The sequence below is a fragment of the Protomyctophum parallelum genome (assembly GCF_964188405.1).
Source record: "Protomyctophum parallelum genome assembly, chromosome: 4".
Lineage (NCBI taxonomy): Eukaryota > Metazoa > Chordata > Actinopteri > Myctophiformes > Myctophidae > Protomyctophum > Protomyctophum parallelum.
Genome location: NC_139700.1, coordinates 24,221,606 through 24,249,110, shown reverse-complemented (window position 1 = coordinate 24,249,110; position 27,505 = coordinate 24,221,606). Strand labels below are relative to the sequence as shown.

General features: G+C 42.2%; 1 protein-coding gene across 2 annotated transcripts in view; it reads left to right on the top strand.

Annotated features, from left to right (window-relative positions):
* Positions 1 to 27,505, top strand: part of ldlrad3 (low density lipoprotein receptor class A domain containing 3) — a 108,506-nt gene that overhangs the window by 15,611 nt on the left and 65,390 nt on the right. The window contains exon 2 of one of the 2 annotated variants that reach the window (XM_083763459.1): positions 23,806 to 23,952. The exons of the other annotated variant lie outside the window; for it this stretch is intronic. Coding sequence (XP_083619585.1) covers positions 23,806 to 23,952 — 147 coding nt within the window. The remainder of the gene's footprint in view (positions 1 to 23,805; positions 23,953 to 27,505) is intronic. 2 annotated transcript variants of the gene reach the window in all.

Sequence of the window (27,505 nt, the reverse complement as noted above, 5' to 3'; positions counted from 1 at the left end):
GAGGAGTTTTCCATTTAACATTTAATGTGTCTAGAAAACTCTGAAGTTATTCACGGCATGGTGCATATTCCTCTCTTTTTTGTCCTTTATTTTATTTTGCACTACTGACAAATCCCAAACCATCCATCACACAGGGGGGGGCCCTTCATTCGTTGCCTATGAAATCCGAGTTAACAGGCCCCCTTTGTTTTCCCTGTCGTGTCGAGAGCCTAGGTGGTGCGAGATAGATACTATAGTCTCGGTAGTGTGACACAAGGTCAGCGCTGGGCTGGCAGCGTCACACTTTTATCATCCCTCCCTGTCTCTCCGGCCCGCCGGAACGCAGAGCGGACCCACCCGGGTCTATGATTGAAGGGCTACGTGCCATTTACCAGTGTGTTACCGGCACACATGAGCGCCTGTTGAAGGAGATGTTCTGGCAGAGCGGTGACATTTAGTTTAGTGTTGATGACGCCCCAAGGTGAGGGAATCAGACTTAATGGAACAGCTGGGTCTGATGGAGAGGCTTCATCTCTTAGACTGATGAGGAACGTACAGAGGTCATTTTGTCTGGCTGGCGTTCTCTTTCTCACTCTCTGTGCGTGTGTGCGTGTGTGTGTGCCTCTGTGTGTATACCTGAATGAGTGCATTGCTATCTTGGTGTCTTTTCTTCTTCCTGTTTTTGATCGGTGTTTGAGTCGCTTGCCCTTTAGTGCCAAACTCTCAAATCTAGTTTTCCCTCCACCCACGCCTCCTTTATCTGAAGGTAATCCCAAGGTGACGTTCATACGGTCGGCCCAGGCACTGCTGAAAATGCCACTGTCATCTCTCAGTGGATTAGATGGACAATTACTTTTATGAAATCCAGCTAGCCAAGTTATTTTAACAGAAAACTGCAGCAAAAGACATTCTCTAAAATACAAACACAGTTTGTGGTGATAAATGTATTATTTATTGACTTGGGAAAAACAAATTCAATTTAATAACAAGTGTGTATACATGTGTACATGGACAGAATTAAGTGATGCTATATTCTAAGCCCGGCATGATCTATGAACTTGGATTAATGGAATACCAGACTGTGATTAATAGGGTTGTGTTTACCGAAGCCAGGCTAATTTGGGCAGTCACCGTTTGGTGGGATCCAACGGTAGTCATTTCAAAGCCTATTTAACAAAAGGGCCGCAGCTAAGTGAATCTATAATTGAAAGGCAAGGGCTAATGAATCAATCAGTGTTATATAAAGAGGTGTGAAAGTGAACGTCTAAGTGTAACCAAGACAGTCACGAATTATACAGTTGTGCTTAATTCACTTTTAGTTAGTATGCAGCAAAAGTCTATATACGTAGTATACCACCAATCTCTTTAAAGTGTCGGTCGGGTAAGTAGAAATTAGTCTAGTTTTATGACAGTTATTGTACTCATAACTCTGATTAATGCTGGTATTATTCTCTTGATGTCTTGAAAAGTAATTACAGGATTGCCATAAAATGTGCCGTGCACATTGATGCTCCCAAAGGGACAGAGCCCTATTCATTTGGGTGAGCCATTGACTTTCCCTATAGCGCCACCATCAGACCAAACATTCCAAAGAACAAACTGGAGAGATTTTTCTCACCTTGGCTTGGTAGACGTGTATTCGCCTCGATTAACCTTGTTATGAGTGTTTGGTTTTCCTCTTCACAATCCCCATTATAGTGTCTTTACTTAACCCATCTGCTGCCACCTGGTGGATGCAGAGCCAAGCGCAGACTGCCGAGCCGTTTGTAGTGTAACACACGCTGGATTCACATCCAGTTTGGGCAGCCATCTTAGATGCTAAATAAATTGCGTCAATGCTAGCGAGCTAAAATGAAGCCATCCTTGCTCTAGAAAGCGCTAATGTTCCCATCTAGATCACCGGATAATCAGCAGACCTCCGAACATCACGCGTTTTATCCAAACCATGGAGAGCTCCGTAGATTTCGAGTTATTCAGCTTGAAGAAAGGCCAAATTAAGCCAAGAAATCAGCGATCCGGTTTGATATCAATAATAAAGCTTATCAGACGGAACGTTATGTCAGAAGCAGTTACCGTAGGCCATACAGTCAAAGGCAACACACATTAATGCCTGACAAGATTTTCTGTGATTTTGTTTTGTGCGAAACACACTTTGCTACAAATTGTTGTCCAAAATACTCACGCAAATCAGTACACATTATCTCTGTAGTCATGTGATCAAGATATAATTTTTTTACGATTCCATTTTGATTAGCGCTATACCATTGGCTTCCAAATTCTTTGGGGGGCACACTTTTCTTGTTACAACTGCAGAGCTAAATGACTAGGTTCAAGGTTCAAGGTTGTCTTTATTTGTCTCCCTTGGGAGAAATTTGTCTTGGAGACAGAGTCACAGCTGCATACAAATAACAGACACGTTCACATACGAAAAGGAAAAACCACCATGAAACTCCCAACATACACAAAACAGAGATATTGCACACATTCCCTTGATAAAGTGCAACTAGTCAATAAAGTGCTTTTGGCAATCCCTGAATCTCTGAGTCAGTAAAGTGCATTCGGCAATCTCTGATTGAGCATTTTGATTGACAGGGGAACAAAAGAGTGTTTAAATCTATTATACACATACCGTGTAGTTCTATACATCCTACTGGATGGCATTGAATGTACAGACGGGTTGTCACTTACTTCTATAACCTTGCCTCTGCCCTCTTCCCTGTTGAGACGGATAAAAGTGCTGAGATTAGCAATCCCTCTCTGCCCCTGTCCCCCCCTCTCTCTCTCTCTCTCTCTCTCTCTCTCTCTCTCTCCCCTGCCTCTCCATCTGTCTGATCTAATGCAGTGTCAAGGATGCATCATCAATTATGTACAGTAGTTGGAACAGTTTGGCTTTTAAAAGTCTTTGTCTGGATGCAGTGAACTCTGTTTAGTGCATGTGCATGTCATGTTCTACAAGCAGGTTTGATGTGTGTTAAAGAATCGTTAGCAAAACATTTTGGATTAACGTATGCCAGATTTTGGGTACCACCAATTAATAATGTTTTTTTTTACTGATATTTAATCAAAAGGTGAATTATTTTACAAACAATGCAACGTGTTGTGTGGTTGTAGATCAGAAAACATGTTTTCATATTTGAAAAATCAGATACATATTTTCACATTCGGATTTAGTCAAAGTCAAATGATGACCGATATATCATCTCTAATCTTATGGAGCATACTGTATATGGTTGGAGTCCATTTCAAACATCTTTACAAAATCAGTGTTGCCTCTCCTGGAGTACACACACTTTTAAGATATTTTTGACTGCAATAAATGTTCTGTAAGATATTGCATGAGTAATGAACCTTTAATACATTAGGCATTTAACAAACACTCTTAACCAGAGTGACTTACACATGTGAAGTCATAGTAACCATTTTCCAAGTTCACTACTTGGGAACCAGGAGGGACTGGGAGATGAGTCTTGGGGCGTGTGGAGTGTTGGCCAGGATGTTTTTTAGGGAAGGTTCAAACAGACTTCCTGTGTTAGCTGATCTAAGTGAGCAGGAAGGGGTCCTGAAGGTAGGCCTATGTGAGTACCATGCCCTTGACTTGCCTTCTAGGCAGAAACAATACTGTTTTTTTTTTTCACTGAGTTTGTGGTGATACCATCTGGGAAGTGTGTTCTTTATGTCTCCGCCAGGCTGAAGGCGTGGCCGAGACTATGTTTTGCAACCTTGTCCGTGTGTCTGTCCGTCTGTGAACATCTAATCTCCGGCATCGTTGTCCCGAGCCACTTGTTGTTCTGAAAGGGGCGGGACTGCGACACTCTATAGAGGGACTGCAACGCTCTATAGTCATGTGATCATGACAGATCTGTCAGATTTTTTATAGTTCATCCTGATTGGCAAAGATTGACATTTAAAGTTTGTAGGAGTGGCTCGTTTTGAACAAAATGCCTCAAGTCATGAACCGCTTGGCGATTGCCGTGAAAGTTTATGCACGCTTATAAACCCGAAACTATATGCTACACTCCTACAAACAACATATTGTGGCTGTGCAATAACTTCATCAACATTATTACATCAATTCCTCAACTTCTACAGATTCCTCTCACCAGATAGTCACTGAATTCCTAACATTGCTGGCCCACAATAACCTACCTTACCTGGCTGAGACCTGTGCTCCGAGGAGCACTTTTTCTAGTTTAGTTCTCTTTTCAAGTCAGGAGATCAGGTGTCAGTTAGAGTGTAGAGTGTGTGTGCTGTAGAATCCTGAGTGTTCATTTAAGACATAGGCTGTACAAATGGAAACAAATTGACTCGGATAAGTACCCATTTGGTGTACACCTGGATGTCTACTGTATACACTGGTTTAACCTATATACTACCCTATGTACTTTGACAGAAAATAGCCGCCAATCTAAAAGCTCACAACATGTTGCCTTGATACATTGTGAACTTATAGATGGCTATTTTTGAGTGGTGCAACCACTCCAAGGAACAGCAATGTCCGTGTTCATGCCTTCACCTATGTGTCCATGTGACGTTAATGAGCACCAGTATATGACTATTAGTACCAGTAGGGGTGCTGTTGTGCCAGAAACAGAGAGAGAGAGAGAGTGCTGCACTGTTGCCTGCTAATCACGGGTGTGATTTTTAAATATTTGAAAGATTGGTGTGTACAATTAATGTGGTTTTGCATATTGTACTAGTGAGTGTAAAAGCCTGAGATAGGGCATGTGCTAGTCTAGCCCAGGGGTCCTTGAGGAGGTTCTAGGGGATTCACAGCTGATAGTTGGGAAACAAATGGACCCTCCTTCTACCCTAATGGACAGGGGGTACACAAGCACATGGCCGTTTATCCTACCAAACCACTCCGTTAGCACACATCTCTCCATGCACAAAAACATCTGCACGCCACCCGAATCCAGCTGCACTACATTGCATCCACGCAACTGTCATATTTACTGTACAAATATTACTTTTGTCAGACACACTGTTATTGCGCAACATTTCGCTGTGATGCAAATTACATCACAACTTCCTCATTCCCCAGCACCTCCCCTTTTCACTGCACACACACATACACAGGGCACAGCAGTACAGTACAGTACAGTATGGCAAGGCACAGCACAGTACAGCACAGTATGGAACGGTACAGTAGCATACAGTACAGTATGGGACAGTATTGTACAGTACAGTATTGTACAGTACCGTATAGTACAGTATGGCACAGTTCAGTATGATACAGTATGGTCCAGTAAGGTTGGGCGATATGCCAATTTTTTTCAACCGCCAATCGTCTGACCAATATTCGCCGATTGACGATGTATTCGTGTCATAAAAGTAAAGTGAGAACAGCTCACTGCAGGTCGCAAAAAAGCCAGATCTACAAGCTCTCAAGGCGCCGCGTCCTGCCTGTTTTCGCAGCTCCGTTCGCTAGGCGTTGAGAGCTTGTAGATCAGTCTGTTTCTGCAGACTGCAGCGCAGCCAGGGTAACTAGCTCCCTTCCTTCCCCGGCCCGCACCGGTCGTCGGAGGCTCGGAGCGGAGCCCACAAGCTGCTGCGGCCGCCCCGGGCTGATCCACACAGGCTCTCAAGGCATCGCGTCCTGTCTATTTTTGCAGTGCCGTTCGCTACGCGTTGAGAGCTTGTAGATCTGTCTATTTTTGCAGCGCTGGTGTAGGGGTTCGTTCACGTTGTCAATAAAAATAACTTGGATTACAGGCGAAGATGAAGTTCAATCAGTGGGTTGCACCAGTATTGGCTACACGCTAAGCTAATCGCTAAGCTAATGAATGATCCCCGTGCCTATACACTAACACTAGTAGACAGTTTTTTTTATTTCCCCCCCGCCACTCACGGGTGGCGGCGTGGCGCATTGGGATTGTGATGAGAGACGAGACAGCAGTGTGCATTCTGTTGTGACTGTATATTATTAAACTGCATGGGTCTGGACTCCGGAGCTTAAACAACATGTAGGCTACAGGCTCCCAGCCAGGCTGCCGTAAGTGCCGTGCCGCGGTGCCCGATGCTGGCTGCTGACAGTGCGGGGACTGTGGGAGGCTGGGAGCATACCATTATAAAGGGGGATTTCCACCCGGCTGCTGTTACTACTTTGCTGATTCACATGTTGCTCACACTTTACATGTTAATTGGGCTAAATCGTCCCGAGAAATCGCCTAATAAAAATATTCGGCGATTGGATTCGTATATTCGCGATTGACGATGTATTCGTATCGTCACCCAACCCTATGGTCCAGTATGCTACAATACGGTACAGTATGGTACATTATGCTACCGAACCATACAGTATGGTACATCACAGTACAGTACAGTGCAGTAGAGAAGAGAAGAGAAGAGAGCAGAACAGAACAGAACAGTACAGTACAGTACAGTACAGTACAGTACAGTACAGTACAGTACAGTACAGTACAGTACAGTACAGTACAGTACAGGACAGGACAGGACAGGACAGGACAGTACAGTACAGCAACTTGGTATATAGAAACATTGCCACTTGCCATGCTTGCTTTTACACGGAAATAAAAACAAACAATAGGGCCACTCAGCCAGTTGCCAAGTTTGCACTTTCCAAGCAACTGGATATATGAAAACACCATGGGTTGCCATGTTTGATTTTCCAAGTAAAAAAACCAAACAACAAAACAGTATCGAGTATCGCCCTCCCGCTATTGCCTTCTTCCCATTTGCGACGCGTGGCGCTAAGATGAGCGGCCCGATGGCCCGCGAAATTCTAGTATCTGTAACTCAGAGAGCGTACAAATGGAACCAAATTGATGCTTAAGGGTCCATTTGGTTCAATTTATTCACTCTCTGAGTTAAATTGATAGGATTTCACTGTGCAGTTGGGGTCCCAGAGATAAGAATTGTCCAAATGGCGGGGGTCCATGGCTTAATGCATAGTCATTTAATTTAATCTTCATTTATTTAATTCATGGTTTTACATTACATGAATTAACTTATTTTATTACTTTTTTATAAATTTTTTACATAGGCTATTCCACAATGAAAAGGAACAGGAAGAAAATAAATCTTACTTATACCTGCCCCTATCTACAATTAAAAAATAATTATCAAACTGTTGGTCCTTGAAATTAAAAAGATTGAGAATCACTGCTGTAAGCAACAGACCAATAACACGTCGGTCTGTTTGCCGCACAACTGTAAATATGTTGTTACCGCGTGCACAAGCTGTAGGTGGTTTTTGTTCTTTAAAAGGCAAAGCCATGCGGAATCAATGGCACTGTCAAAGCTCCTCTCCACAAAGTACACAAATGCTTCCTCCCTGCTTGGAGGTGAAAGCACAAGGGATTCTTATTTAGCAGAAAGAAAGTGTAGTAGCTGGAATGAATTGTGAGGGAGACGTCAGGAGAATATGGAGCAGGAACAGCGTTTCCCCTTGTGGCCTTTTCACATCCGCCCTCATCTACACTGCTGTCAGAGCCACAACTGACTTAACATCAACAGCTCTCCTTCTCCGTTCTGGCATGCATCCTTTTTACTTCAGTGTGCTGTCAGATTTCCTTCCTTTCCAAATCTGTTTGTTCTTCCCTAGACATGCTATTTTTCCTGGTGTGTAAATGGTTTATGGGCCGTGCTGCTCAGTAAGGAGAAAAATAAATGCAGTAATATTACAGCCCTTAAATCACAGTAAAACGGCTTACAACACAACAGCTATTGAGCAAAGCTATTGCCAACACAGTGGCTGCAAAAGATTAGGAAAACAAAGTTTGTGTTTCAAGATTTCAAGATTATATCCATAAGCACAAGTCCAGTCTAGGCCTCATTTTACTTTATTGTAGATTTCATTCATTGTGCACTCATTTCAGATTGTGGTAACACAGGATAAATGATATTTAAATGTACATTAATAATTAGTAGTTTTAGCTTTTGATAAATGCCATGTAAAGCATGACAGCAAAATGATTGCCTTCCACATTCTCCTATCTAACATCAGGGTCTTGTCTCTACAGTGTTGTTAGCGAAGCTGTCGTGCCGCAGTGTATTTACGACGTAGGACCTACGTAACACGCTTCTTGCCGTTTTGGCTTCGCCCTGGTTTGGCTCCCATAGTGTCAGCCTTGTTCTCCACTATGTCCTTATGGTCCAGGCACTTTCCTCTAATGAGGTCAGTGGATATCAGTTTACTATAAATTAGGGCTGTCAAAGTTAACGCACTATTAACTAGTTAACTCACAATCCTTTTAACGGCACTATTTTTTTTGATGCGCGATTAACGCACTGTGAAGTTTGACAGAATGATTGAGAGACGCATGGCAATTTTACACTGAAGAGTTGAATAATTGTTAAACAGCTGAATTACTTAAGTTAATTTAAGTCTACACAATTAGAAAACTTAGAAAACATGTTATTTTGATCAACATGGCCTGTTATCTCTAGTAATGGTACCATTGGCCAACATCAATACAGTTCTTTAGTTTGGGTCTGGAAGGCTAAATGTCATCAAATGGTGGTCCGTGGCTCAAATGCAGAATAAATAATGGGCCTTGATAAGAAAAATCTTGAAAACCACTGATTTAAGGTATATTTAGAACGGAAAAAAAATATGCGATTAATTTGCGATTAATCACAGTTAACTATGGACAATCATGCGATTAATCAGATTAAATATTTTAATCGATTGACAGCCCTACTATAAATGCCCCGTTTCATTTGTATGCTACTGAGTATGAACAGCTGCATGCTGTCTTCACTCTATAAATTTACAAAATCTCTTTGAGTAAGTGAGTGAGTGAGTACAGTATGTCCTTCGCGTATCTGACCGTGACCTGTGTTTGTGTATCGTAGAGCACTGGGCATCAGTGGTTCTCCGAAAAGCCCTATAAATCCACAAAGCTCTGTGTCTGTCTCTGTCTGTTTGTCTGACTGTCTGTTTTTGGGCCTTTTAAGTAGGCTACTCTTGCATAACCAAAGGGGCATTCTTTCCAAACACTACTTTTTCCACTTTTCTTCCCCTTTTCTTTTTTAAATAGGAACATTTTGGTATATGACCTTCTTTAGACATTATGTTGATGCCCGAAGAATGTCCTGACTTAGACCAAAATGTTGCTAGTTTATTTAAAGGCAGGTGCAGGTGTTTTATAGTATTTGAATGTGTAAGATTTAATTTAGGTGTGTGAAAGACTTTTGATTACCTATTCCTGCACAGTAGAATCCTGTGTTAATAGGCCGTGTTGGGACCCATGAAAAAGTGCTTAGAAAATGAGTTTCGTTCCCATGTCAAGCGAACTACGCATTCAATGCATTTTTTCATAGATAATACCCTTCTAGACTTTGGGTAAAAAGTTCTACTCATAAAAACCTGCTGTTTTTTTTTTATAGCCATAAATGTATAAACAGTTTATAACCAAAAAACGAAAATCGTGTGCTGCTGTTTTTGCTTGTAAAATGTGTTTTTGGCAACACATTTTTTTTCTCAAATGTCAAATGCATATACATAACATCTGACATAAGTATTGGTGCCTTTAGTTTACTCATATGTGAATTTATATCATGAAATGTAGCATATTTGTTAAAGAATATGCTTCAACTTAAGTGTTTGCCACACAGTACAATGAAACCTACACAGTAAATTGTGCCAAGAGCTTATGTTTCATACATAGAAAATGTCTCAACCTAATGTGTAATGAAAGGTAGAAAAGAAAATCAGGGCACCTTGGACCAACATGGCAGAAAATCTATCAAAATGTTACCACGCCCCCTAAATTGGAATAATGCAAAGAAATGGACAAGACTAAAAATTAAAGTACTAGAGGTCAGAATTATTACAACATATGGTATGAAACATTTATTTATTTACAAGTTCCGCAAAGTGTCACAGCATCTGTCATTTGTACATCCAACCCCCCCCCCCCCAGGAAATATATGAAAATACAAAATAGCATACAAATGTCATCATCCCATGTACCTCTTTCTTCTGTTTCCTTTGACACATTTTCACAGTCCTGGCAGTGACATAAATCAGTGCAAGACAGTTTTGCAGACATACATGAACATCTTTCAGTCTCACATTTGCTTTTTTACAATTACAGTGGACTACCTGCAACACACTATCAGGGGCAGGATTTCTAGTCAGCCATGTTACTTTTAACTCCCCATCCTCCATGCCCCATCCACTGCCAATGGGTGAAGGAGCACACATCCTACTAGTCAGAGAACGTCTCATCACTGCTGCTTGGTAGTTTGCCCTTTTGCAATGTTGGTGGAGAGCATCACTTGTTGGGGGAATGGACAGTTCTGGCAAAGCTGATGATGCCGTACAGAATGATTTGTACCTTGCATCCTGAAACAAGTTCTGTGGCCCTTGTCTTTTAGACTGTGGATTGTGTTGAATGTAGGAGGTGCTTTCAATGTGTAAACTGACTTCGGCAGTGGCTGTCTGTCTGGTCTAGACATTGTTTCAACAACAGAACTTTGTAGCATAATGCCATTTGTATGGTGAGTAGTTCCACAACCTGACAGTGTCTCCTCCCCAAAATCAATGTTATCCCACACCAGTATGGTAGGTGCCTTCTTTGAGAACCCCTTAGGAATTTTGTCTCTGCCCTCTAGAAGTTGTAGTTGAGCTAGGCTAGTGTCTAGACTGACAACTGTGTTCCATGAAGCACAGTGTCCTAATCTATTCAGTAGTGACAGAACATTGGATGAACCTGTTAAATGGCGAACAGTTAGACCAAGACACAGTGACTTAGGCGTCTGCTTCCGACCTTTAGATGCACAATGTATTGACAAACAGATAAAACTTTTAGGTTTACATCTTCAGGAATATCAACATAACAGTCTAGTGTTGGTTCCTCTGTTGCACCTATAATCCAGGAAATTACATTGAATAGTTCAACTGGCACAACAGATTTTGCTTCAGAAACATTCAAATCCTCTGCTGTGGGAGGCCAAGGGCATTTCATACCGGGAGTTTCATTTACAAGTTCAATATCAGTCCTGCACTATACAGTGTCCTTGTGTGCTCTGTAGTTTGTCCAGATGTGTGTTCATTGTCACTTTCAGCTTGGCTTACCTCGTTGACTCAGTTGTGGTCGTGTCTGATGGATAGCCTGTCTAACAGTGTATCTGCTGATAATGTTTCAACAAAAACTAGTTCAGAGATGTTGCGTGTTGCAGCTGGGGGAAATCACGGGCCAACCGCCTTTTCAGTTTATCCTGCCTGCAAAATGAAAATATAGAAAAAGACGGGCACAAATGTATAAATAAAGGGATTTTTTCACAATGAGAAACAAATTAATTTAAACATAGTGTCATAGCCTTTCTTGTGAGCGAATAAATCAATAAAATTGAAACTTTTCAGTATGAAAGAGGTTCTTTTTTGTTTACTGAACTGTCAAGGACACAGTTACCTGTAGTCTGAAGCATCAATATCCTCATTCTTCTTAACAATGTCTATGAACTTCTTCCTTAGTTGGTTCATTTTCAGGATGACTCGTTCGCAGAATATGTTGTAGCTGGCAGCAAAGGGTTGTTAATTTCTGAAAACACACACACACACACACACACACACACACACACAGACAAAAAAATACTTAACATGTGCAAAGGTGTCTGCTGTCAACATTGTATCTAAAGACAGCCAAAATACAGAGTATATATATAGTATCACACATTTACAATTCAAAATGTAGGTGAAATTTGTTTTTGTATCTTCTATCCATTATATGGTTATGTAATATAAAAATAACAGTGACCTGCCCCCTTGACCTCCATGCATTCCTAATAATGTAGTAATTCAATCAGCAGTGTTTCAGTCTCTGTTCTGTAGATAAACACTTTTATCAATGATAAGTATAATATAATATAATAATATATAAATGCACTACATCACAAGACCACCGCCTTTCTATCTGCAAACTTCCTTACCCAAAAAGACATGATATTCAACATATTCAACAGAGTGATCCCACAAAGCCTTGGCCTCAAACACAGCACATCAAAGACCTCTGATCTAATGGGAAAATGATAGGTCTGTATGTAAATACCGGTAGCACAGTTATCGTCATAATCAATATTTCACAGTCCAAAACTGGCAATGCATTTTCCAGTCCAATGTTAACGTGTGTGTGTGTGTGTGTGTGTGTGTGTGTGTGTGTGTGTGTGTGTGTGTGTGTGTGTGTGTGTGTGTGTGTGTGTGTGTGTGTGTGTGTGAGAGAGAGAGAGAGAGAGGGAGGGTGGTCGCTTACCTGACAGACACTGTTTCTGCTTGTGAAAGCTTCTTCCGTTTTCCAAAACAGTAATATATTTGTCCACAAATGATGCAGAAGCAGATGGCTGGAAGGACATGGCCAGCAGAAGGGACGGGCAAACCTGTCCGAGAACGACGTTTCTTTCGGGGGGTTTCAGACGTGACTGTCCGAGGCAGCGTTCTCTCTTCCCCCTGCACCGTCTGTGTGCAGCGTTTCTCGGCCAAACACAATCGTCTTTTACAAATAAAGCGACAGTAACACGTGGCGTGAAACACAGCGTCCTCGTTAGAGTCCTTTGATTCCCTTTTACGCACTTTTCCCCGCTGTTTTGGTTTATTTTTCCCCTCTTGGCTGGTTGAACTGGTGGCCGCCATTGCTCTAATATTATTATGGGAAGGGAATAAAGCTGCTACGCGATTGGTCCACGTGACCAAAACAACACCACTCCCCTTGCACATATTATTACGCCTTGTAAGAAATAGTCCCGTTTTAATTCGCGGATTATAAAATAACTGCAGGGCGGGACGAGTAGAACTTTTTTTTTTGTACTTTCTACCTATAAATCTCTTTTATGGAGAAAAAATTGTGTAGTCCCCCTTCCGTGGGAACGGACCTGAACGAAAAGGGACCTCACCACACGGCCTATAAATGATAAGTAAACTCGGAGAGTGTAAAGATGTGACCAAATGGACCCATGAAAGACCATTTGATTACCTTTGTACACTCTCCATTAGAAATGGATAAATGAACACTGAGGATTATACCGTACCTCTTCTGCACGCAAGTGAGCGATTCCCAAACCATTTCTGACATGAAGCCGGAAGCCTCCGTAGCAGCCGCGCTCTGATTGGTCCGTGGAAAGGAGTAATGGCGGCCACTGCTCAGCGCTCGCATAACAAACCTTTCTGCGATTAAATAGCAGTTTCATTAAGTTTTAATATACTTTTAGACTAACGAAAACATGTAATTATATAATATGTTGTTAAATAAAACCATCACGTCTTTTAATACACGCGGAGACGGAGCAGCGTCTGCGCGCGTGTGTGTGTGTGTGTGTGTGTGTGTGTGTGTGTGCGTGTGTGTGTGTGTGTGTGTGTGTGTGTGTGTGTGTGTGTGTGTGTGTGTGTGTGTGTGTGTGTGTGTGTGAGAGAGAGAGAGTGAGAGGAATACATTACTGTACTATCGATGCAGGTCAAGTGGACTATGACTACTGTATAAGTCTATAGGCCTACTACACTACTATTTATTGTTACTTTAATTGCAGCACCAACAGATAATCATATAAATATAAAAGGCATGTAATAAATATGACATGATTAATTATATTTTTTATAAATGGCCTATTACTAAGGATGCCTAAATACACATTATAAACTATATAAAGCATTCTACTTCTTAATTGCTGGATGACCTTTTTTAACAAGGATATAGTGATTATAATGATCTTAGTGGTTGATAAGTCTACATTCATTATCTAGGACTATAGGTGGTCCTCAGGCGAGCCCTCCATTGTCGCTTCCATGCAGTCATTAATTTTTACTTTCTTTACAGAAGGCGCCATAGCGAATTAGTCATTATAAATACATGATTGTTATATAAATAAATATAGTTATAACTCTATTTATAGTTGACAGGTAAATGTTAGTGTTAAGAGCAGTGGTTCCCAAAGGGGGTCCGGGGACATGATAAATTATAGTGATGATAGTAGAATCAAATGGACCCTTATGGTTCTGTAACTCTGAGAGTGTTAATGGGTCAATATTTACAATATAAATTGGGGGCTCAGAGATAGAAATGCCATCAAATGGGGGTCCGTAGACTAATGCATGTCAAACGGGGGTCCTTGAAATTAAACAGGTTGAGAATCACTGCTAGATCAATTCTCTTATGGGGGTCCATGCCATATATTTTCAAATGGGGGTCCGCAGGCTAATTAGCGTAAGTTTGGGTATCACTGCCATATAGGTCAACCGAGATGAACAATGTAAATATGATATGATGTAGTATTGTAGGCTAGTGGATGATTGTTTTGTTCTGTTTTGATTGTTTTCTTGAAATGAGTTGCTGCATCTCTATCCTCTAATCTCAATTCAAATAAAATAGAGATTGATTGATTGATTGACAGTATGCAGAATAGGTACATGATTACAGGCTGTACATTGTTAGATCACAGGTTTCAAACCAGACTAACAGTACTCTTTGGCAAATAACATGAATCCTACTATATTTATTACATGCCTTTTATATTTAAATGATTATCTGTTGGTGCTGCAATTAAAGTAACAAATAGTCTAACAGTGTAGTAGGCCTACTGTATACAGTAGAATAGTCCACTTGACCTGCATCGTGAATATTATAATTATATTATATAGATTATAGCCTGTTATTAGATAGTACAGTAATCGTAATGTATTCCTCTCTCTCTCTCTCTCTCTCTCTCTCTCTCTCTCTCTCTCTCTCTCTCTCTCTCTCTCTCTCTCTCTCTCTCTCTCTCTCTCTCTCTCTCTCTCTCTCTCTCTCTCTCGCGCGCGCAGCGCGCGCGCAGACGCTGCTCCGTCTCCGCGTGTATTAAAAGACGTGATGGTTTTATTTAACAACATATTATATAATTACATGTTTTCGTTAGTCTAAAAGTATATAAAAACTTAATGAAACTGCTATTTAATCGCAGAAAGGTTTGTTATGCGAGTGCTGAGCATGCAGTGGCCGCCATTACTCCTTTCCACGGACCAATCAGAGCGCGGCTGCTGCGGAGGCTTCAGAAATGGTTTGGGAATCGCTCACTCGCCTTCTGCACCGGTACAGGTCAGCTGGTCAGAGGGCGCCTCATCTCTGCCTGGAGTAAACACTGATGAGGGACAAATTATTAGAGATGGGCAATATAATTGATATGGCAATATCGCAATATTTTATTTCCCAATGCTGTATAGCGATACTGAGTCCAGGCCATAGTATCGCAATTCTTTCGGAGAAAAACGACTCCCATGCAAAGAAACCAATGGTAGATGTCTGGTCCTGACAGTCCACTCGTCTAGATGTCGCTGTACTATACGCAGCTAGTATCCTCCAGTGATTCATCTCAATATATCACAATATTAGTTGCTGCGAGAGTGAGGTCTAGCCAACACCAACTTGTCCTGGGCATTCGAGAGGACCGGCGACCCTCTAATGTAAACAGGCACGAAAGGAAACTATGGATCATTACACCATTATCACAATATATCGCAACGCAATATATCGTCATACAATCGTATCATGCGTATCATATTGCATACTGTGAGGTTCTTGCCAATACCCACCACTATAAATTATTATTCAGATTCACAGAATGTACATTACCTACTTAAAGTTACATAAAGTAATGTTTTATTTTATTTATTTATTATAGTCAGCAACATAATAGGATTATTCTAAAAAATCCAAATAGCATAAAATCCAGTTATCCTTGCTATTTCTTTCTAGATTGTATTTTGGAATGCATTTTTCAATCCATCTAATGGCTTATCTCATCTGCCATTATTTAAAATGCTATCAATCATGTTTCTCATCTGACAAGTAATGATAAATCTTTTACAAAGAGAATGTAATGTAATTACTAATTACTGAACTTTATTTCTATAATGGATTATCTTTGTGTTTTTTTGTTTTGTAAACACATTGCACTCACAGGCACACACACACACACACACACACACACACACTCACACATGCACGCACACACACAACCCACACACACTCATACATGCAAGTGGCATCTCATAATTGAACTCCCAAATTGCATTCCTAGTCAAAGCCCTGCATGGGCTGCAGGGCTTGGAAGCTTTAACGATGTATTAAGGCTTTACTGGCTTTACTGCACAGGACTGCCTGCTGTCATGTGTGTCTGTCAGTGGTATACCTTTGATTGAACCATACCACAGCAACTTAAGACTTTTATACTTTATCAAGGACAAATAGGACTTTTCATGCATCGCATGACGGAAATAGCAGATCTACAAGTCCACAGTCGTACAGATCAGCTATTTCTGGCATGCGACACCGTTATATGCCTAAAGTTAAATTGGGCTTCAGTCTCTCTCTCTCTCTTGGGAACAGACAAATACCCATAAATTACATACTGTACAATAGGGGTTTTCAACTGATTGTGACCCAGGGACCACCACCTTGACTAAGAATCAACCTGGGGACCACTGTTGTGTTGTAATGGGATATGGGCTAAGATTAGTGCTTTCGTAACACTTGCTATGGAATACCGTTTCTCAAACGATGGTCCACGGACTTAACTGATACAGTACAGTACTGACACATGTGGCCCTACTGTATATCTGTATATCTAAACTATTTTGCCACATTTTACTATCTTAAAAAATATTTTAAAATAGTTTAACTAGCTGATCTACCGATACGCCCAGGCCCATTAAAAATGGCACATGAATGGGAAGGTAAGAACCTGCCCTTGACCATGGGGTTTTATTCAGAGCCAGGCAATATTGATCCAGTATTTTTTATTTCCTGCAAACATGGAAAGACACGGCTTTGTGTTTGTCTTGGGATTCAGTGAGCTTAAAACGACTTACACCCTATCTACTATGTCGTAAATGAAATAGCAAAAAATAGCTAATCTATACATTTACAACACATTGTGTTTGAAAAAACAAAATCATAGGCGCGAGCATTCAATTTGCACAGTGGACAAAAGATCAGTTGTAGATGAGCAATACGAATGATTTGTCAGTACACAGCCAGATCCATTTAGGGTCCACTTGTAGCACACTGTATTGTGCCAGGGTGTTGCTGTGTCCGCCGGCCTATGACTTGCCACCAAACATTTGTGTTGTAATGCTTCCGGCACAGTCTGTCTAACCCTTCCACTTCTACCGTACACTGAGTTTTGTGAGGCACTCCAATCAATTTCCCGTTGCCATTTCGGTCTATGAGTCACCTTTCAGCCCGGGGCCAATCGATGCTGGTCAGATCTCTGCTCCTTCTCCTGCTGATGGGGTCACAGTACCAGCACAGAGCCAAGAGCGATGTTAGATATAGATTTATACCACTGACCTTTTGCATGGTGAATAGAACACGTTAGGGTTCCTGTTACTGGGAATCTAGTGGGTAGAACATGGTGTTGCTGATATATTACTCTATTTCTACTTAAAGCTGATATAAGCAAAAATATGTCAACATTTTAATTACCTTTTTATTCTTATTTTTTTTGGTATTCAGACAGCCAGCAATAGGTAGAACGCTCCCAAAAGAATGTACTCTCTGTGACACATCTAGGGTCCACAATCTGCTTTCAAAGATGTTTCTAGTTAAGCTTTAGTTGTCCGAAGCTGGCTGTCTGAATACCTAAAAAATAAAAGGGTCATTAAAATGTTGACATATTATTGCTTATAGCAGCTTTAACGGCTCATCTTCCACTCTCCGCAGTAGTAACTCCACGTAGCCTGTTTTCTTCCTCTCCTCTCTCTTTCATTTTCACCCTTGTTTTCCCTTGGTCTTCTGTCTGCCCTCAGGCACTCTCACATACAGCCTTGACGTGTTTCTGTTTCTGCTATATACCATGGCCTTGACAGTGTTTTTGTCCTTCTCCGCCCACTGTACTATCATGATTTATTTTCTCCACCCCCCTGGTTGAATAATATTACAGCTGAAGTACGGTGGTGCTTCGCTAGTGCAGGCCCACCTGGAGAGAAATGGTACGGAGCTCAGCATCTATTTCTCTGAAAGGTTTATAAAATGTACAATTGGCTCTGCCAGGGGTACTATACTGTCATTTATGAGTGAGTAGGTATGATGTAGGTGTAGAATGATTCCATTTGTTATGAAAATGTCCACTCAAACTGGGGGATGCTGTACTAAGTTCAAGTTGTGTGTATTAGGAGGTAGCTAAAGCATGGGCTGTCGACATGTTCATGTAGTCTTTAGGTTGCTGTTTTCTCCAACAGCATTGTAAAGTGTAACTGTGGAAACATTTGAATCGACAGAGTGAAGTGTGGCATTTCTACCTCTAGACCTTTGATGTTCCAAATTAAAGCCCAAAATATTTGGCCTACTAATACTTCAATACTTCAAGCAAACATAGATGATTATCACATTTGGAATGTTTTGAGAATGTTTCAATTATTTCCTTTGTAACCCTTATTTTTATTTAAATCCATAATAAGGTCCCAGATTACTTGGTGAATGAGAAAATGACATTGTAAAGTTAAAGGCTAAAACACACCCCAACATCACTAACATCATGGTCTTGTTAAACTCTGTCTGGAGGTCGTGTATTGTTATTATTATGTATATTGACATTCCTAGAAGTCATATAATAAGAAGGCTTTGTTTAGGTTAGCTGTGGAAAGAGGTGGCTTATTTACTCCAGCATTCACAAGGCTCCAAATCCAATTGCACACCCGAATAAAGCAAACTCAGCAACAGTACTGCACATTACACTCGGCACAAGATCATAGCAATGTTTTCACATTGTTATTGGATTTCAGCCTGAAGAAAATATTTGACAAAATTCCAAACTTAATTTCTATAATTATTCGAATCCACTGGGAAACTTTTTTTCCCCTTCATTTATTGTTTTTAAATTGCTGTTCAATGGAGTGGGCCCAGGCCGTAGCGTAACGGTCTGGGCACCGGACTGGTGATCCAGTCGCGGTGTGCCGCGGGTTCGACTCCCGGACCCGACACGGCCTTTACCGCATGTCATCCCCCCATCTCTCTCCCGTTTCCTGTCAGCCTACTGTCTGTCCCTTAAAAAATCAATAAAAGGCGTAAGCCGCAAAAAAAATATCTTTAATAAAAAAAAAAAAAAAAAAATGGAGTGGTTGCACCAGTCAAGAACAACAACTAAATGGATGTACTAATAGCCTAAATACGCAGTAAAATCTTCCGTGTTAATTTGTAAGGGTCCATTGGGTTCCATTTGTATTTTGTACACTCCCGGGGAGTTAAATGAATACTATGGATTTTACAGCGTAGGGGTCTTCGTGGACATACGGATGGTGGAGGTGGGAGGCGGAACGTGTTTAGAAGCAGGGATAGTGTAGTCAATATTTACCCTGAGTAATTGGCCCAAACTCCCCATGTGAGATACCGTACACAGGATCTCTGCCTTATCTCCTCTCCTCTCTCTCTCTCTCTCTCTCTCTCTCTCTCTCTCTCTCTCTCTCTCTCTCTCTCTCTCTCTCTCCTCCCTCTCCTGCACTAACACACACACACACACACACTCACACAGTACACACGTTATTGCAGCCAGCGTGTGTCACCGCATCGGTACACAGCTGTTATGTGCAACTGCACGTCGTCGAGGACTCACTAAGGCCCTGGCCCAGGCTAATATCCATTCCATCATAGTAAATGAAATGCATGGAGGATGAGGGAGGGCGTGACAGATCCGTTGCAGAAATCAATTAGATCCTTCCGTGGGTCACCTTGGCCCTGCTGTGGTAAGCAGGCAACACTGCAGTGAGGTAATCATTTGGTTAACATACTAATAAAGGGCCTGTAATGAGCTGTGCAGCCCGTACAGCTCTGTACAGCTCTGTGGCGGATGGATGGTGTGCTGGTAATGATGTGGCCTGTTAGTAAAAACCACTGTAAGCAGTCTATCCCATTACTGTATCGATGCCACGGCAGAGGCCAACAAACAAGGTGTGTTGAGCGTGCCAAAAAAGTAACACACTCACACACACACTCACACACACACACTCACACACACACACGCTCGCTCACACACACACACACACACACACACACACACACACACACACACACACACACACACACACACACACACACACACACACACACACACACACACACACACACACACACACACACACACACACAGTCACACACACGCAGTTGCACACATACACTCATATACTCATACAGTGTATAACTTAGGATGCAGGAATCACTCCTGGAGTATGCTGCTGGCGCCTGGCAGTGTTATAAACCCATGGGAGAAGATGTAAGCTGTCAACCTGTCTTTCAGCGTGTCTCTCTATCTGTCTCTCGCTCTGCTTTATTTGTCCATAGTCCATACACTGTACCTTCTCTCTCAGGCGCACACACGCACGCACGCACGCACACACACACACACACACACACACACACACACACACACACACACACACACACACACACACACACACACACACACACACACACACACACACATATACACACACTCTCCTGCTCTCCAAGCAGCTCTGCAATTACCCCATTGACCACCCATCGTATCCCCAAAGTCGTTATTTGTGTGTCACTCTCTGCTCCTCTTGTTCTGCATAGAGACGTCCTCCAGGGTCTCTTCTTCATATTGTTGCACTGAATAGTCATCGGCTGTGTGTGTGTGTGTGTGTGTGTGTGTGTGTGTGTGTGTGTGTGTGTGTGTGTGTGTGTGTGTGTGTGTGCGTGTGTGCGTGTGTGTGTGTGTGTGTGTGTGTGTGTGTGTGTGTGTGCGTGTGTGCGTGTGTGCGTGCGTGTGTGTGTGCGTGCGTGTGTGCCTCTAGCCTGCATATTCCAATGGTGGCTGTTGGCAAGTGGTGGTGTGTACTGTGTACATTAAAATATGATTTATACTTGATTGCACGCCAAAAATAGGCGATCTATACAAGCTCCCAACGTGATGCAGTGAACCGCGTTGTGAGCTTGTAGATCTGTGCATGACAAAAATCTGGCTTCATGTTGCATGAGTTCATCCACAGACTCCAGCTTTCAGCTTGGCCTCTCGTGCCCGTGAGAGAAATAACAATTAGGACAATGCTCAAAATGATTATTTAATTATTACTCTGCTATAAACCAGTCCTCTTCATCCTGCGCTCCCTCCATCCCTTTATTGCAAGAGACAAAAGAGGGCTTTGCGTCATCCACCAGGGCGACGGCTGTTCTGCCTCATTTAAACGAGCCTCTAGTCAATCTGCTGGAGCGAGAGGGTGCTGATGCAACAGCACGTGATCTGTCACTTAACGGAAACGGAGTCTAGGGATTGGTTGAGTCTAAGGGGATGCCAAACAAAGCGGCATATTCTTCTGTGATGAGTTTTTGCCCAGCTTTGTGTGTGCCAAGTTTGAGATGATTTGATTGGCTGAGCTTGGAATGTGATGTAAGATTGATGTTGAACATCAGCAAAACAAAATTCATGTTGTTCTCCAGAGCCAAATAATTCTCCTATAATGACATTTGCATATCTTCTATGAATGGAGTTGATATCGAAAGAGTCACAGAGTATAAATATCTTGGTATTTGGATTGATGAGAGACTTACTTTTAAACACCATGGGTCCTTGCTGGTAAATTGTGACAGAAAATTGTCCTTTTGTATAGAAATAAAGCCAGATTTCCTGTCATTAGCAGAAAGAGGGTAGCTGAGGCAGTGCTCCTGTCTGTCTTAGATTATGGGGACACAATCTATAGACATCCACTCTTAAATCCCTAGACTCTGTTTATCACTCATCGATTTGATTTATTACGGGTGTTAGCTATGGTACTCACCATTGTATCTTATATAACAAGGTTGGATGGTCCTCCCTGACAGAGAGACGACAACTGCATTGGCACATGTTCTTGTAAAGTTCCGAATCCTAAATTCATCTCATCATTTCTGAAATGGGAACCCTACCACACCAGATCACCGCGAGACATGACCAAAGCATTTCCGGGGGTCCCCAAAAACGTTGAGAACCCCTGGGTTAAAGGACCATACCATCTGTATGTCATTGAACATCTCTGTATCGTTGTTCTTGACATTACTGCTGCCATTTTCCTAAGAATGCGTGGTTTTTCATTTGAAACTTTCATCTAATCCAACACCCTGGACTGTTATTTTTCTTGTTGTGTTTGCATTTTATAGTATGGATTGATTTGAAAAGTCTTGCCAAAAATAGTCCCTGGTGATTATGAACACTATTCAGATGTACACAACTTATTATTTGTTCAATGAGGTTTAGCCAACATTGACTCAGTTATTCAAGTAATTTGTTTAATGACTTTGAAGAACAGGTAAACAAACAAACAAGAATACAGTCATAAACAGAATGGTCTAGGTTTATGTGCGATATACGGACTATATGACCAAAGCTGTGAAAATGTATTGCGGCCGCTATATGGTTCATTAAGAAGATGGTTATCTTCTTTTCCCTGTGATGTGTTATGGAGTAAACAAACATTAATTTAATTAACATAATTAATTAATCCCCATTCTATTTGAAACGTCTGCTCCCCTGCTGGAACAAAAACAGAGTCCTCTTGATGAACAGCAGAACAAAGTTGCTACTCTAACCCCTCTGCACAACACTAAAATGAAACATGATTATGTGTTAGGGCCTTCTAAAGCTCCACCACCCTCTGGTTTTTCATCATTCACTAGTGATTTAAAGAGAGGATGCTTGTGGGACTACTGTACTGGCTACTGGGGCGTGCATCACCCCATCGCTTCAGTTTGATAGAAGCACCGACCTCTTTGCAACAGGCACGGCGCCTGGTGCTGCTATATGGAACTGGGAACGGCTCCATGGCCCGGTGCTGCTATATGGAACTGGGAACTGAGGTCGTTTTCAGCGCCGCAGTGAGAGCGAGCCTCTCTGGTCTGTCCGAGACCCGTAAGCTTTGTTTGTGAGCTTTATGAGCGGAGCCGCTCATCACAGTGTCAAACCTCAGCCAAAAGCCTGTCTCTCACATTCCAGACCGTTACTCCATGGCTGGACGGTGTCAACATGTGTGTGTGTGTGTGTGTGTGTGTGTGTGTGTGTTTGTGCGTGTGCGTGCATGCATGCATGCGTGCGTGTGATAATTCAAGATGGACACATCTGAGTCTATCATGCTATTACTTGCATCTGTCTGTTCTATCGTGTGTGTTTGTGTGTGTGCGTTCGCACCCTACAGTAATATTATGCAGCCCTAGACCTGCTAGACTGCTATCACTGAATGACCCCCCCTGTGTATTTGTATTCATGAGGTTGTCTTCTGTTTATTTGCTCTGAGATTGATACAGCTATAGAAATGGAGCCCCCATTTAATATTTTCTCTTCAGAAGGCAGTAGATTAGATTATAATAGCCTCGCCTTTTGACATGCATGATTATCTCTTGAATGTAATATCCGTCTAGGGTGGCGCCGGCGGTGGCTCGGGAGGTAGGTGGCCGTCTTCCCCGGCTCCTTCTGGCTTCATGTCCACTTGTCCTAGACCTAGACCCTAACTTCCCTTGATGAGTCATGGTCATTCGACCACCATTTGTTGAGATTCAAAAAATCATTAAGTACATCTTGATGACATCATCAAGATGTACTTCACAATGTTAATGATTTTTTTCAGACCTACAGTTCTACAGGAAACACAGAATGGGGGGACTTTTTATTATTTCCACACAACAGTTCTAAGGTATATTAATGACAGTAACGTCATGTTGAAAATGAGTGGAATTCCCCTTTAAGGGAACATTTGGTTACTAGCTCTCCATCATTTAGCTGGGGACCACCTGGAACCCCCTCAAGGACCACTGGTTGAAAACCACTGATATAATGGATGAAGGATTTATTAAAGATTGTAATAAATGACCCTCTTCCTTCCCCTCTCTTTTTTTCTCTTTATCCTTCCCCCAGAGAGCCAGCTTATCCCGGGGAATAACTTCACCACGGAGTGTAACATCCCAGGAAACTTCATGTGCGGAGACGGGAAGTGTGTCCCGGGAGGGTGGCAGTGTGACGGACTGCCCGACTGTTTTGACAAGAGTGACGAGAAAGGCTGTCGTAAGTCTCCCAACACTGCAAGCCCAAATGAGTGCATTTTAGTCAACACATACAGTAGCCAATATTATCTACAGTCAGGTTATTGCATCTCCTACCCTCTCTCCCCGGATCCAACGGCACTGATCTGGCCCTCCTCCACTTTGCTATAACAGCTGTTTAAACTCACCGCCAGTGAATAAACTTGATGAAATGAGCTTCCAGTCTCCTCCCCCTTCTCCTGTCAGCCCCTCAGCACCAGTGAAAAACGTAACATTATCAAAGCGCAAGGCCGATTAGCGTCTGTGTGCTGGAAATGACGCGTGCACGCATGTATTTCTTCGGTAATGTTTGGTTTAATCGTCAAAGACGTCAGCCATCTTTGATCTCTTTATGGACTCCTGCTGTTCTTCCACGCCCACTTTTCCCCTCCCAACCAACTCCACTTAAAGATTGGAATGTTCTAGGTGGACTTTGCACCTTTGCTTTATTGAAGGGGAATGACTTGCTTAACCCCCCCCCCCCCCCCCCCTCTCGAATGTGAACACACGCACGCACGCACACACACACACACACACACACACACACACACACACTTTTTCCATCGCTCCAGGATTTCCCTCTTCATATCGCACTACTTCTTAGCTCATGCTTCACATTACAGAGACTTGTTTTCAATTAAAACTCCAGTCACCTTCTCGTTGGTGTCGGTATAGGGAGTCAGCTTTCTTAAGTCCCTGCCCCACCTCCTTCTCCCCCCCTCTAAACCCCTCGTTCCTCCTCCCCCACCCCCGTCGCTCGATCCAGAGACTTCTGGGCGCCTACGGTGACAATCACACATGGCTTGTCCTCTGTCACCTCCTCCTCCTCCTCCTCTCCTTAACCCCAAATTGTACTCCCCCACCAGTCAGTTTCGTCACTGCATCTCTCTCTTCCCCCCCCCCCCCCTCTCTCTCTCTCTCTCTCTCTCTCTCTCTGTGGCAGCTTGGGGAGTCGGAAGACACTCTTGACAAAACTTGCACACGGGAGACCATGTCCCAAGACACGTCAGCACAAAGTTACACATACATGTCCACGCCAGTCCCTCTATAACCAAAACCTTTCACTTGTCAGCTGTCTTCTCAGTTTGTCATGTTACTATCCTTTCCCTTCCCTTTCCTTTTTTTCCCCCTTTACTTGCATTCCACCTTGTCCACTCTTTCACCCCCTACATACAGACATAAAATGCTGAAAAATCGTAATGTATCATGCAGTAAACTTCTGCTTAACCCTGTAACACCCAGCGTTGCAATAATACAACATATTTTAATTAATTAATTAAAAATGTAAGTTATTTTTTCACCTAAACGTCATCATTGATGTTCATTGCAATGCCATTGCAATGTTATTGGTTATGATATTTGCATATAACAGAGGCTGGAATTCACACAAATTAAAAATCTCTGGACTCAACAATTTTCAACCTATGACCTTTGACCCTTAACCCTGATAAAAGTAAGGAAAATAACTGTAATATATGTTTTTTTGTGCTTATTAGAATGTCTAGAACATGTTTTATTTGTTATTGTGAAAGATATCCCCCAAATGTTATTTTATATTTTATTATTATTATTATTTTAATAATTATTATGAATTTGCAAAAAACTTTTAATTTTATTTTTACACCATTTCCTCTGATAAGTCCTAGTAGTAAAAAGTAGTAGTAAGGTTGAAATCTCTATTTTGCGAGTAGAAATATATCCGGGTGTTTAGCATTTAGCAAACCTAACTTTTTAGCTGTCTTGTGTAACTACACTGATAAATTGCACTAATCCAGGTATATATATACCCCATACAAAATAACCCATGTCTGTCTTCTGTGTATTTATCTCATGAAATGAGAGAGTATCATGAGTAGTCCCACTAATGTACATAGATAAGAGTAATTGTTGTATCTATGCCATTGCCTTATTTGATAAATCATGATTAATGATTATCCTGCCCCCTTATTCTGCACATCCCTGTTTGCGGCTAAAAATATTTTGCTATACCTGCGTCAAAGACGTTTTATCATACCAGCCATTCTTACACCATACCTTTTTATTTTTTATCTTATCTATATTTTCTTATTATTATACTACTACTGCTGCTGCTGCTGCTACTACTACCGTACTCTGTGTCGTTTCACATCGTTGGGCCTACGTTCAAAATGGGCAAAGTTTCTCGTTGAGAGAGAGAGATGCGAGGGTCATAGCTCCGGGTGAAGCTATGTGCTCCGGGCGACTCGGAGAGGTGCTCTGCATGCTCCTTAACCTGCAATGACTCCAACAGAGCCATCACACAGAAGAACTAGGGCTGCTGCGTTGTGGGAAGTGTCCCACTTACTAATACATTCATTTTAACAACTAATGTACACCATTAATGAGCTAAATATGCTGGGATGGTCATTTAAAATTACATTTGAAACTTGCAATAAAGCAAGCTAATGCAGATAAGATGAGCTGTCAGGCAGAATAATTATCTGGATGTGCGAGAGAGCTATGTTGTTAGTTGTCATCGACTTATATTTGTGCCACTGCAAGTGTGGCCTATTATCCTCAAATAGATGCTTGAGTGTCACCTGATATCTCTGATGACTGCCGTAGAAAATCCCCAGCGAAACAACCATTCTCTGTTAAACTTACTGTGCAGGGAAAAGGGAGGGGAGGGATATATAGACAGGACATGAATGAAGCAGAGGGATGAAGGGAGGGAGGCTCATTACCGAGGGTGGAGTGAGAGAACTGTGTCTGGATGGCTGTTATCTGAAGAGCACAGAGAGTCTGCAGAACGAGAACGCCGGGTTTCTCTGCAGGCAGGATCGTAATTAAAGCTCCATGCATGCTAAAACAGCCGTTCCACTTTGTAGTCGCGCACTTTCTTTTAGGCCAAGTGGGATGGTAGACCCACAACATTTGGCAGACTGAGAGCAGTACCTCAGATTTCTGTATCGCTCAGTGATAGGGGGCTTGAACACAGTCCCTCTGGCAATCACTAACGACATTGATGTCCAGGTTGAGCAATGCCGACCACAAATGTGACATTGTGATATTATATTTTCTCTCTATAAGTGGAGGGTTGCCGGGCCGGCACCCTGGGCCAGTTCCTGTGGGTCTGGAACTTCCGGGGACGCCCCCGTGGACCCCCACACTGAGTTGCACCACTCACTTCAGCTATTCCTTACAGTTTAAAGTCAGTGCCTGGACTTAAGACTATATCATTACCCCCTGATTGTCCTCTAGAAGAATTTGCTAAACATATTTAGCAAGTGTATTTCTTTTACCCAGTTAAAGCCAAGCTATTTAGCCAGGAGATTGTGCTGTTGTGGGTGTCTCTCACCCGATGTGGACTCGTTCAGAGCTGGAGGTCAAGGTCAATGAGAATTCCCCCGGTGTCTCACTAATGAGACTTTTTTTGGGGGGCGTGCAGCTGAAGGGAAAGCAGTGCCGAGAGCAAACCGATTTGGACTTTCAAAATGCTCATTAATACCCTCGATGAGTATGCTTTTGTAGATAGGTGTGCATGCTCTCTCCCGCGCACGCACACGCACACACGCACG